This window comes from Sarcophilus harrisii, chromosome 2 (genome assembly GCF_902635505.1).
Source record: "Sarcophilus harrisii chromosome 2, mSarHar1.11, whole genome shotgun sequence".
Lineage (NCBI taxonomy): Eukaryota > Metazoa > Chordata > Mammalia > Dasyuromorphia > Dasyuridae > Sarcophilus > Sarcophilus harrisii.
In genome coordinates, this window is record NC_045427.1 from 462,541,240 (window position 1) to 462,554,524 (window position 13,285).

The window sequence follows — 13,285 nt, forward strand, 5'->3', positions numbered from 1 at the left end:
TGTCCAATTCTTCACAATCCCAGTTGGAGTTTTCTTGTCAAGAATACTGTTTGTTATCGTAAAGCGACTTGCCTAGGTTTATACATCTAATTGAATTGAACTCAATTCCTCCTGACTCCAAGGTCTCTCTGTAACCACTGTGTCACCTAGCTGCCCATCCTGCTGCTTTCAGGAGCTTATATTAAGTGAAAAGTTAGGAGTACAATGACTCTGAGCCCCAAATTAGGAAATTTTCTGATATCTAAGCAAAAATTTGGCTCTCTGCTTTAATTTACATTCACATTTATCTCTGGCTAACTCTAGACCTCCTTGCAGTTAAGGAAAAATTCAGGTTAATGGAAATGCTAAGGTAAAGAACCAGAAGAGTATATTATAATATTTATTAATAGTAAGCATGGGGAAAGGAAGTTGGAGAAAGAGAAGATCACTTCATGGAAGTTCCTTCAGTCTTTGAGAAGGTGAGCACAATTTGAGGTATCAGCACAACTCTTGAAGCTTTAATAGCTCAAAATTGAATTAAACTTTCAAGACACCTGTATATCTTGTTTGTACATTTTTAAAAATATTGTCAGGGACAGCTAGGTGGCACAGTGGGTAAAACACCAGCCCTGAAGTCTGGAGGAACCTGAGTTCAAATCTGATCTCAGACATTTAACACTTCCTAGCTGTGTGACCCTGGGCAAGTCACTTAACCCAAATGCCTCATCAAAAAAAAAAAATTTTATATATATATATATATATAGTCTCCCTCCTTAGTCTGTGAACTCCACGAAAGCAAGAATTTCTAGTCTTTTTCTTTCTTTCTTTTTTCTTTTTCTTTCTTGCTTCTTTCCTTCCTTCCTTCCTTCTCTTTCCTGTCTTTCTTCTTTTCTTCCTTCCTTCATTCTTTCTTTTCTTTCTTTCTTTCTTTTCTTTCCCTTTCTTCCTTCCTCCCTTTCTTTCTTTCTTCTTTCCCTTCCTTCCTTCCTTCCTTCCTTCCTTTCTTTCTTTTCTTTCCCTTTCTTCCTTCCTTCCTTCCTTCCTTCCTTCCTTCCTTCCTTCCTTCTTTCCTTTCTTTCTTTTTTTTTTCTTTCTTTCTTTTTCTTTCTTTCCCTGTCTATGCATCACTGGTGCTTGGCACACTGAATGCCTATAAGCCCCTTAATATATGTTAATTCTGTCTCCAGATGTATATTGAGTTCATACAGATTTCAGAGAGCAGATCGTTAACTTTTCAGTTTGATCATTTACACTTTGGAAATCAGTAAATGCTTCAAATCAGGGCTTGATTTGCTGGGTTTTTTAATTTCTAAATTTAATAAAGTGATAGAAAATATTAGTAATACATATTAAAATATTAATAATACATATTCCCCCAAAAAGATAAACTTTAACCGGCATATGCCTGCCTGTTTCCTCCTCACTGTCCCTAACCCCCATCCCACCAAATATTATCTCTTCCAGATAATACATTTTTCCTAGTATTCTCAACTGAAAATCATGTGACATCATCTCAGGATGCTTCACTATCCTGGTTGCTCTCCTCTAAGTGCTCTCCAACTTTCTAAAATGAGGTGCCCAGAAAAAATTCAATAAGTTTAGAGTACAAAGAACTTTTCTCTTTCTGCACATTAAATTTTTGTTAATACAACTTAAGATCTGAGTCTTTTTTTTTATTGGCTACCATAGCCAACTGTTGTTTCATATTGAATTTGCAGTCCTATAAAATGCTTTTCTTTATTAAAGAAACTGTTATCTAAACATGACTCTGATATCTTGTACTTGTGAATTTGATTTTTGAAATTTATTAAATTTCATTTATTAGGATTTGCTCAACATTTTAATCATGATTCTATTTGACATCATATCATATGATATCACATGTCATTATTCTTTTTGACCGTTATTATAGACACCAAAGTATTTAGCTAGCAAATTTTTGGGGGAAAATAGATAGCTGTAGAACCTGGAAACTTCGTAATTGAATCTATTTCTTGTTTAGTTAAGAATACATCTCCTATTCATAGGAGAGAGGTGTATAATCTGCTTCTCTTCTACTTTTTTATGCTATGAACTTTAATATTAAGATCATGCATATCCACTTAGAATTTATTATAGAATATGGCATAAGGTGTTAGACTAAGTCTAATTTCCAGTATTCCCAGCAGTTTATTCAAATAGGGGATTCTTTCCCCAACAATTTATGTGTTCTGGTCTGTTGAACATTGCGTTATAGAGTTCACATTTCTCATTCTTTCTTATCTAGTATGTTCTATTGATTTATTTTTTTAAACTAATACCAAATGGTTTTGATGATTGCTGTTTTACAATATAGTTTGAGATCTAGAAGCCCTTTTATCCTTACCTCTTTTCATTTTTATTCTTTGTATTCCAGATTTTTTGTTTCTCTAAATGAATTTTATTATTGTTATAGAGTTCTACAAAATATCCCTTTGATAGTTTAATGGGTATAGCATCAAAACTATAAATTAACTTTAGTAGCATTGTAATTTTTATTATATTAGCATGGCATGGCCAAGAGCACTAAATATTCTTTCAACTATTTAAGCTGTTCTTTATTTCTTTAAGAAACACTTTGTAATTGAATATATACAGGTACATAGTACATATACTGCCATGCATTGATTCCCAAATGTTTTATTTTGTAGTTATTTGGAATGAGATTTCCCTTTTTTGGCCTCTTGAATTGTTATTATTACATAGAAATGCTGTTAAATTTTTGTTTTGTTTTGTAGCTAGCATCTGTGCTGAAACTATTGTCTCAATTAGTATTTTCACTGATTCTCTAGGATTTTCTAAATAAATCATCATGTCATCAGCAAATAAGGATAGTTTTATTTCCTCTTTACCTAACTTTATGCTTTTAATTTCTTTCTTTTGTGTGACCATTATTGCTAGCATTTCCAAAACTATATTAAATAAAGTGGGCATTCTTGCCTTATTCCTCCAGGTATTAAGAAAGTTACTAGCACATACGATGCTTGTTTTTGGTTTTACATAGATACTTTGTATGAAATCAAAAAAAGATAAAATGGAAAACTTTGATTATAAGAAACTAAACAGATGGGAAAAATATTAAATTTCTCTGATGAGGGTTTTAACATTAAGCAATGAATACATGACTGAAAGACATTTCCCAATATGAGTGGTCACAGGATATGGGAAAAGTAATTCTCAAAAGAATTACAAATTATTAATAACTATATGAAAGAAAGCTCCAAATCACTAATTATAAGATATGCACATCAAAATCACCCTGAAGTTTCTCTTCATACTCTGCAAATAGGTGAAAATAGATTGGGGGGGGGGGGGTTAGAGTTAATGTTGGAGGGATTATGGTAATATAGGAACTTTTTTTCATTGTTGGTAAAGCTGTAGATCCAAAACAATTTGGAAATTCAAATAAAGTGACTAAAATGCCATATTCTCTGGCCTACAGATCCTTATAGCACATGGAGATCATTGATAAGCACTAAGTCCCCATGTACATCAAATAATTTATAGCATCACCTTTTGTGATTAGCAAGGAATTGGAAATGAAAGAGATGCCCATTGATTGGGGAATGGCTAAATAAATTGCAAAGCATGAATGTAATGTAATATTATTGTATTTTTTAAAATTATGAATATGATAAATTCAGAAAAACATGGAAAGATAAACAGAAATGGATGCAGAGTAAACAATGCTAAGAAAGCAATATACAATGAATATTATAGAATATTATTGTTCTGTAAGAAATGACCAGCAGGATGATTTCAGAAGGCCTGGAGAGACTTACATGAACTGATGCTGAGTGAAATGAGCAGGACCAGGAGATCATTATATACTTCAACAACAATACTATATGATGATCAATTCTGATGGACCTGGCCAACCTCAGCAATGAGATGAACCAAATCAGTTCCAATAGAGTAGTAATGAATTGAACCAGCTATACCTAGCGAAAGAACTCTGGGAGATGACTATGAACCATTACATAAAATTCCTAATCCCTATATTTTTGTCCGCCTGCATTTTTGATTTCCTTCACAGGCTAATAGTACACTATTTCAAAGTCCGATTCTTTTTGTACAGCAAAATAACTGTTAGGACATGTATACTTATATTGTATTTAATTTATACTTTAACATATTTAACATGTATTGGTCAACCTGCTATCGGGGGGAGAGATGGGGGGAAGGAGGGGAAAAATTAAAACAAAAAGTTTGGCAATTGTCAATGCTGTAAAATTACCCATGCATATAACTTGTAAATAAAAAGCTATAATGAAAAAAAAAAAAAAAAGAAAGCAATATAGACAATGACTATGACAATATAAATGAAAAGAATAACCACAAAAGTGAATGTTGTTAAATTATTTTTCAAAAAAAATAAGTATGGCTCCAAAGAAGATATATGCAAAGAAAATCTTCCTTTATTCTTTACAGAGGTGGGAAGTCCATGAATGCGATGCATTTCATATATTTTCAGACTTTCTCATAGTATTGTTCAGTTCTGCTGAGTTTTTCCTTGTTTTTTTTTTCTTTAAAATTTTGTTATACAAGATGGCTCTCTAAGAGGAGAAGGATTATTTAAGAAAATTTTGATGATATAAAAAGAAATTATCAACTTCTTCAGAGTGAAGAAGGGAAAACCAAGAGAAAAATGAAAATACAATTTCATTGTGGTTTTGCATGAAAACACAATAATGTAAATGAAAGAAGGTTAAAGTATATCAGAACCCAGGACAAAGTTAATTAATGATATTGGTTCCAATTTGGAGCACCACAGGTCCAGAATATTGTACACACTATCAGATATGGTCACAGAGTTTTTTTTTGTTTTTTTTTTTGCTTTTTGCCTAACTTTTTCTTAGTAAGATAAGAAAGTATTACTGGGAGAGGAGGACAAGGAATTAATTAGAAAGTGTCAGTAATATTTTTTTTTAATCAACAAACATTTAAAAAATATCATTAAATTTAATCAAAATATATTATATTGATAGCACTTTCCTGATTGAATAGCCTAATATCCTTATCAAAAAGGGAAACTAGGCTAGCCTAGAATGACCAATTCTTTTTTTTTAATGTTGCAGAAGCACTTATTTGGCAAATTAATCCACCTGATTTTAGATATAAGCTTACAGTGACTTAAAAAGATAATATGAAAAGTTTAGGAGGAAAAATTACAAGAGATGAAGTTGTGAGAAATCAAAATCAGTATAGTGGACATCATTAGCAAACTGAGACTTTGTTCTATCATGAATATCTGGGAAGAGAAGTAAAAACGCACTAATTAAATTTGGAGATGATACTTCATTAGGGATTGTAAATACCAGGGTTAGCTAATGGTTTATACAATCATTCTGGAAAGGTAATAGAAAAAGCAGAAAATTGTACCATGGGGAAAAAAACCCAAAGCTAATACGCAGTTTGAAATATAGAGATTTTTGTCAGAGATGATATGATCATAACATATTGAAAAGCATATGGGGAGCAATGTTATTCTTCTTGTGTGAATGCTTTTGATTTCAAGCAATATCCCTTGATGTGTGTTTGTGTATAAATGTATAAGTATATATAAAACAAAAATTTTTCTTAGTAGTTCCCCTTTTCCCTGTTAGCCTAATGGTTGATGAGCAGGAGTTCCTATTTACATGATCACAGAATCATACTGTTAGATAACAGACCAGAGCTAAAATGACACATAAAGCGATTCAGTCCCTTCATCTTACAAATGAGGCCCCAAAAGGTCGAGAGGTCCCATTAAAGTACAGAGTGATGGAGCTAAGACTCAAACCTCAGTCCTGTGACTCCAGATTTTGCACTCCTTCCAATCACTGTATTGTTCAAAAAAAGTTTGGTCAAATTTCACATGAATTATTCTTAATATTCTTAATAAAGCTGTTCTGGTTCTTTGTAATCACTCTTTTCTTCCTTTTCTAGTTGTTCTCTCACCCATCTCTTCAATGATGCATATGAGAATTTTTCCAAAAGTCACAATCAAGTGTATTGACTTGTCATTTGCAAATTCCATTATCCTATCTTTGGAAAAAGAGGGCAGTGTCCTTTTCTAATTCTGCATCATTTCTTCATACCTATTGTGATCTTTTGGAGATCACTGACTGGGATTTAAAGACCACATGTGCCAATTCTGATTTAGATTCCTCAAGGGCATTCAGGTGTTTCCTTACTTTCTCTTTTCAGACAAAAAGCAATTAAGTTGCATCCTAAATAGAACACAAAAGATCCTTGGAAATGGGTGAACAAAGTGTCCCTTCTCTCTCTTAGTCAAGTTGAAATTGTCTGTGTTTATGATGACAACAAGAAGCTTCTGCCAGGAAAACATTAGGAAAATTGTTATCTTGCGAAACCAGATCTGGAAAATTTGCTCTCGTGATATTGCAATGTGAGTTTTTCAAGCTCTGTGTACAATTATATCAATCATTCAAGTCTGTGACATCCAGGCCAGTTTTCCTCTCACCCAGGCAGGAATGAGCAACCCAAAAAGGCAAGAAGGAATTTTCAATACATGTATGTGGTAGAAACTGTTACAATTTTGCCTTTCCGGGGCTGGGAAGGAACAGCAGTGACCTGATACCCTAAAACACCTTTATCCCATAGCTATACCTCCTAGATGTACCCAGTCAGCTTCAGGCAATTATTCCTTCCTGTCTCTTAAGTTTAAAAAAAGGAATGTTGATGACATTATTTACAGAGTTGGCCCTTGGAATGGGCAAATGCTTTCATGGCTTAACTGCAGGGTTATCCAAAATGTTCATCTGTGTCCCAAATATCTCCCTCTCTTCTTGTTGACTTATTGCTCTGTGTGTGTATGTGTGTGTATATATATATATATATATATATATATATATATATATATATGGTGTATATAGTCACATCATTAAAACTGCATCTTTAGATTAAGAAATTATGTTTCCATAAGGTCCCTATTTAAAGACACCTAGTTCACCTGGAAGTAGTATATTAGCCCATTAACAGTTTAGTCAGAATTAGTATGTCAGATTGGGTAACCATCCCTTAGTACAAAGTAGGGTTCTGAGATAAAAGAATATGGGATGATAAATTTTGATATAAGAAAGGAGTGGAAAAAGAAATCTAGCCCTCTTTCTTCTTAAAAAAAGAAACTAACTGAAGTTCATTTTCTTTTAGCCTAGGAAATCTTAAAGACAAGAAGACATTTTGTTTTATAGAAGCTCAGAGCTTCTGTGGACTAAGCAACTGATTGTTCTGGCTTTGTTGGAGAAGGGAGGTGGGCCAATGATTCTTGCAGGTAGGGTGGAGTGAGGTAGTCAGTACACCATAGGTTCCAGGTGTTATTGGTGTCTCTGGAGAGATGCTGTAGGCATGAAGAGGTTGAGGAAGATTATATACCAATACACTTTACTTATTAACTTACAGGCAAATTTCCCCGCATTGAGCCAAGCCCAGCCATCCAGAAAGTTATTAAGCAAGAGTCAAGGTTCTGCCAAGATGAAACCAAGAAATGCATGTAGGGAAAAGCCTGTAATTAGAATTGGCTCCTCTGAGTGAAGAGTGACGGAAATTAAAATTATTGGGTCTGGGAGCCTTAACCATATTCATTTAAATCACATGCATGCTGTTAAGGCTGGAAATGCCCCAAATTACATTGTATTGGATCTCTCACATTCCCATCACTGACAAGAGCTCTTATATGCAATTTATCTAGCATATAATCAACCTTCACAAAGAGCAGGTGACTGTAGATTATAAAGTTGAATGGATTATGATATGGCACTTAAGAAAACCAAAATAGATTATAAACCTATCCATGTAACTGTATGGCTCCTAAAAGGCCAAAGTTTCAGTTAAATCCATCAATAAGTCTTTGCTGAGTACTTACTAACTGCTCCCTCCACATGACCACCAGCACCAACAGGGTTCTAGGCACTGCAGTCAAAAGAGAGACATAAAACTTGGTCCCCGCTCACAGGGAATTCAGAGTCCAGCTGGAGTGAAAAGATATCACTCATGCAAGTAGCAACAGCAAATAATAGAGGAAAGTAGATTCATTCATTCATTCAACAAACTCAATGTATATAGAGCATTGTGTATATATGTATATCCATGCATACAGTGTATACAGAGATAGGGTAGGAGATATCTGGAAGATTCGTTGGCTGGGGATTCAGAAGACTTGAGTTCAAATCTTAACTCTAATGTTTACTAGCATGTGACTATTAAAAAGTCACTTTGCGTCTCTAACCTCTCTTTCCTTATCTGTAAAATGAGAATAATAGTACTTACACTATTTTTTTATAGGGATACTATGAGGAAAGCACTTTGTCAACAATAAAGCTCTATATTGTTACTTGTTATTATTTTTAAAGTTGAGATAAAACGGGGTCCTTGTCCTCATGAAGCTTATAATTCAGTAGGGGAATAAGATGCAAGCATGGATGCACATGCTGTACTATTAACACAGGAAAATCTCATTAGAGTTACAAAACAAGGTGCCACGATTCTTGCTGCCTTGGGAACTCAAGGAAGGCTTCATGGAGAAGATGATATTTTTGGTGAGTTCTAAGGGTCTTAGAGGGCATCCCAAGCATAAGGAATAATATGTAAAAAGGCAAGAAGACAAGATAGTACAGGGTACATTCGGAGAGCAAATAGTCAATTATTATGACTAGAATAGAGGCTAGAAAGATAGAATACCTCTAGATGGTGGAGAACTTTGGATACTGGGCAGAGAAATCTAAATTGTACTTGGTAAATGCTAGGAATTCTTGAAGATTTATGAGCAATATGGACTTTTGATTCAATAGTTGCCATGATTAGCAAGTAACTAACCTGCTGATGATGAGCCCCTCTGTTCTTAGCTGAGTTAGACCATGGACAGACAATAGATTCACACAAAATCTCTCTAGCATAATTGAATTCATGACCTCCACAAGCATAGCTTATGAAAATCAGAATCACCTTCATGCCTTCATGAGGTATTAAAGGACTGTGGAGGTTTTATACATCAAAGCAGATCATTTTGATAGGATATAGTAATTTAGATGGTATTAAAATATAAATTGCATAGTATAAACTTTAAATGCTATAAGAGTTCAAAGGACAAGTAGGTCAAAGAATAATCAGAACACAGAAGCTGCCCACAGAATGTAGAACTGAGATGGCTTTAAGCAGAATTTGGATGGGCAGAAAGAAGGGGAATACAGATAAAGAAGATGACATAATTAAAGGAAAAGAAGCAAGAAAGGCAGTCATGGTCATAGGATTGTGAGGAGGCTTTCCTGGCAGAGCAGATGGTTGAAGAAAGAATTGGATTGGCCAGAATAATCTGGATTATGGAAAAACCATGAGAATTTGACAGAATAGTTTGCAATTGATTTGGCCAGCAATAGGGAGTCACTGGAAGTTTTTGAGTGGGATAGTATTTAAGGAAGATTAATTTGGCAGGTATATACAGGATGGATTAGAAAGGATACTAACATTTAACTATAGTATTAGATAAAGTATTGGACATGGAATTTGGCATGGCTGTATTCAAATCCCACTTGAAACACTTATTAGCTTTGCAGCCCTTTGGTAAATAATTTAATTTTCAGAATCTCAGTTCTCTTATCCATAAAATGTAGATTATAATAGCACCAAACCGCCAGGTTTATTATTAGGATCAAATGAAGTATATGGAACCTTTTGTAAATCTTGAAGTCTTATATCATTATCAATTATAATAAATGACAATGTCTCATACTGCAGGTAATCAGCAACTATATAGCAACTCCTGTGCAATTGCTATCACCAAAACAAAGGAATACAAAGGAAGAAAAGAAGAGAGTCCTACAAAATGCCTCTTTGGACCCTTCCATCAAGTGGTCCCATAATAAAGGTTGAAACCCCACCACACTCTTTCTCCATTACAAAGAATCAGGATGCCTTCAAAATAAGAAGTTAAAAAATTCAAGGCAGGACTCTTGCTATTGTAAAATTTTGAAAAAGAATTATGGTCAATGCATACCTGGATTATTTTTTTTAAAAATGCTCTGGGCAGATAACACACACCAGAGAAATGTATAACTGACAAAGGGAACTTATAAATGATTGACTAACCCCTTCAAAGATCCCAACTTGGCAGGAAACTAAGATATTCAGGAATGGCATGAAAGCTATATGTAAATTGTAGAGACTTTAATGAACTGAAGCTACATAAATAGTAATTAATGAGGCTGAGAATTTCTTCCATGAAGGAAATATATCAAAGTAATGGTAACTATGCCTGATTTTTCTTTCTGGAGGAACAAATCTTCCTTTTAACAATTTACCAAATAAATGCAATCCTTTGCTCTAGAATACACAAACTTCCCTATTCAATTCATTTTGCCTTATGGTTTTGGTTTGGAGATGTTTTTGTTTTTGAAAGTTGAAAAACTTCTGCAAAAAAAAAAAATCAAAATGATGATGAAGATGTTTAGGAATGAACAATAATAGAAACTTCGGAGAATAATTCCACATAATTCCAAAAAAATGGTCAATGAATTCATTCATAAAAACAAGAAATTTTAATATTTAGTTTGTTTTAGGTTATCTCCCATCTTCCTTACACTACCCCCTTTTTCTGGTTCCCAAAATTGATCACAGTCACTTACTTAGCACTTTTGCTGAAAGCACTCTAAATACATTTTTTAAATAAGCATATTATTTGCACTTACATACCGCCTTCCATCCATGGATGTCAAATTGTCTTTCTGAAATATTTGCTTTCATAATTCCTCAGTAATATAGGTAAGTAGCATCCCCTCCATCTTATTAACAAGTAAACTAAGAACGGGGGCAGCTGTGTGATTTGCCCAAGGATATAACCAAGGGTACTCAGAAGAAAATTGAGAACCGGACAGCCACACTAACCCCCTCCCTAATCACTCAGGACTGCAATCCCTTTCTCTGCTGACCAGCTCAGTGAACTGTTTTCATTAGCACAGGGTTAAATCAGGAACCCAGGCCATTGTTTCCCTAGTGATGGATATTATATTCTATTTCCTGCTCCAGGGTCTGGACCCAGGCCCTGAACCACATTTAGCCACAAGTGCGAGAGTGGGATCAACTTGGTTACTAAGTAACACAAGTAGCAGGTGTCTCGTTTTCAGATAGCCCAGCAAATGCTGAAAGCCGCCCCATGAGAAACTGCCAACTTTACAATCAGGCTTGCACAGAGCAGTTTCAGATAAAGACTATGATGCTTTTAGAAGCTTTGTGAAACAAATGAGAAAAACACAGAAAAACACACAGGTAAACTTACCAGACTTGGGGTAATCCTGAGGCATCTGGAATCCATTTATTTATTGCATAACAAGTCAGCCCCTAAGAAGCTGTATAGCTAGAGCAGTAGTGTCAAAGTCAAATAGAAATTCTGTGGATCACAGATTGACTTGGAAAACTCACATTATCTATGTTTTGTTGTATTTTTATTTATTTTGTTAAATATTTCCCAATTATATTTTACTTTAATTTGGTGGCAGTGTTGTGAGCCTCATGGGATTGCAGAAAGAAGAAAAGAAGAATGAAGAATGAAGAAGAAGAAAAGGAGGAGCAAAGGAAAGGGGAAGGAGAAAAGGAAGAGCATAGAAGAGAACAAAATGTTCTTAAGGAAGCACAGAAAAATAGTGCAGTTTTTAAAACAATATACAAAATGTATATACTTTACAAGCTGAGTAGTATAAAATTGAGATTCATAAATTGACATACAATACTTTTTATGTGTTTTGCTGGGTATATGGAAATACCATTTTGGGGAGTATTTAAGTTCAAAGTAAAAAATAAATTTAAATTGCCCTTCCAAACATCTTTTCTGGCCATTTGCATTCACTCAGTGTATACCCCTCTATAGATTTTCTTCAGATTTGTTCACTCTTCCCAGTTATGGTACATGTATTTCTGGCAATTCAAGCCTGGAGTTAGGAAGAGAGATTAGGACCAGATATTAGATATCAGAATCATTCAGTTAGAAATGATCATTGAACTCCTGGGAATTGATAAGATTAATTATCATTTCTATATCTCTCTACAGAAGACAGCTCAGGACAGAGCTTTGGGAAATAAGAACACTAAATTCTTCTCTTTTAATAGTTTTGAATATATAGTCATATTGATTATTTTTTAAAGCAATCTTTCTGTTAGTTTTCAGATTTCACATTTCATATAATAATCATAATCAATATTTATAAAGTGCTTTAAGGTTAGCAGTCACTTTTCATGTTCTCTCATTTGGTCTTCACAATGATCCTTATGAGGTAGATGCTATTATTATCCCCATTTTACAAATGAAGAAATGGAGAGTAAGAGAGTTTAAGTAATTTTCCTTATCACACAATTAATAAGTATCTAAAGCAGGATTCTAACTCAGGTCTTCCTGAGACCAAGTTGAACATTCTGTCTATTTAGCTCAATAGTGTTATGGTATCACCAGAATTCAAAGAAGCAAAGTTAGTTACAGTGCCTTGAATAAGATATTTAAAACTCAGTAGATATTTAACCATTGAGAATTTCTGTTTAAATATAGAGATCCTTATAGACATTCCCTCATTTCTCATCTGACTGTATTACTTGAAGGATTTTCTTGAGTTCTCTACAATGCTCCTCCTCCTTCTCAGCCTGTGTGTGTGTGTGTGTTGTCTTCCCCTATTAGACTGTAAATTCCTTGAGGGCAGGTACTATTGGGGGAGGAAGGAAGAGGGCATTGGGGTTAAGTGACTTGCCTAATTTCACACAGCTAGATAAATGTCAAGTGACAGAAGCCAAAATAGGACTGATATGTGAATTTGTATTCATATTTGTATTTATAATGCTTAGTACAGCACCTACCACTTGATAGGACATTAATAAATGTTTATTGACTAAATAGAAATATGTTAACATCTTATTTGGTACACTATAATATCCCCAAATGGATCAATTACCTATATATATTTTTTAAATCACATCACAAACAAATAAGAAAAGAATTCTTCACAAGCTCGGGGAAAGGGAATGAATATTAACCACTCCTGAGAGGATATTGTAAGAGTGCAAAAAAAACAAATAAAATATTGGTGAATACAGCAATAAATCAAACAAATATTTATTATGATCAAATTAGATTTATTCCAAGAATTTTAGGTTGATGTGAAAGAAAAACAACAGGATAATAAATCTCAGTAATTAACATTTACAAAATATCGTAAGGACTACAAAATGTGTTCCATTTATTATTTCATTTGATTCTTACAACAACTCTATGAGATTGGTATTACAGAAATTGTCCCCATTTTAGAGGTGA

General features: G+C 34.0%; 1 protein-coding gene across 1 annotated transcript in view; it reads right to left on the minus strand.

The window, feature by feature from the left end:
- MYLK3 (myosin light chain kinase 3) overlaps positions 1 to 10,895 on the minus strand; it is an 81,311-nt gene extending 70,416 nt beyond the window's left edge. Inside the window, exon 1 of the mRNA XM_031954414.1 lies at positions 10,687 to 10,895. Within this exon, the coding sequence (XP_031810274.1) occupies positions 10,687 to 10,737 (51 nt within the window). The 5' untranslated portion in view covers positions 10,738 to 10,895. The remainder of the gene's footprint in view (positions 1 to 10,686) is intronic.
- Between the last annotated feature and the right edge of the window lie 2,390 nt (positions 10,896 to 13,285).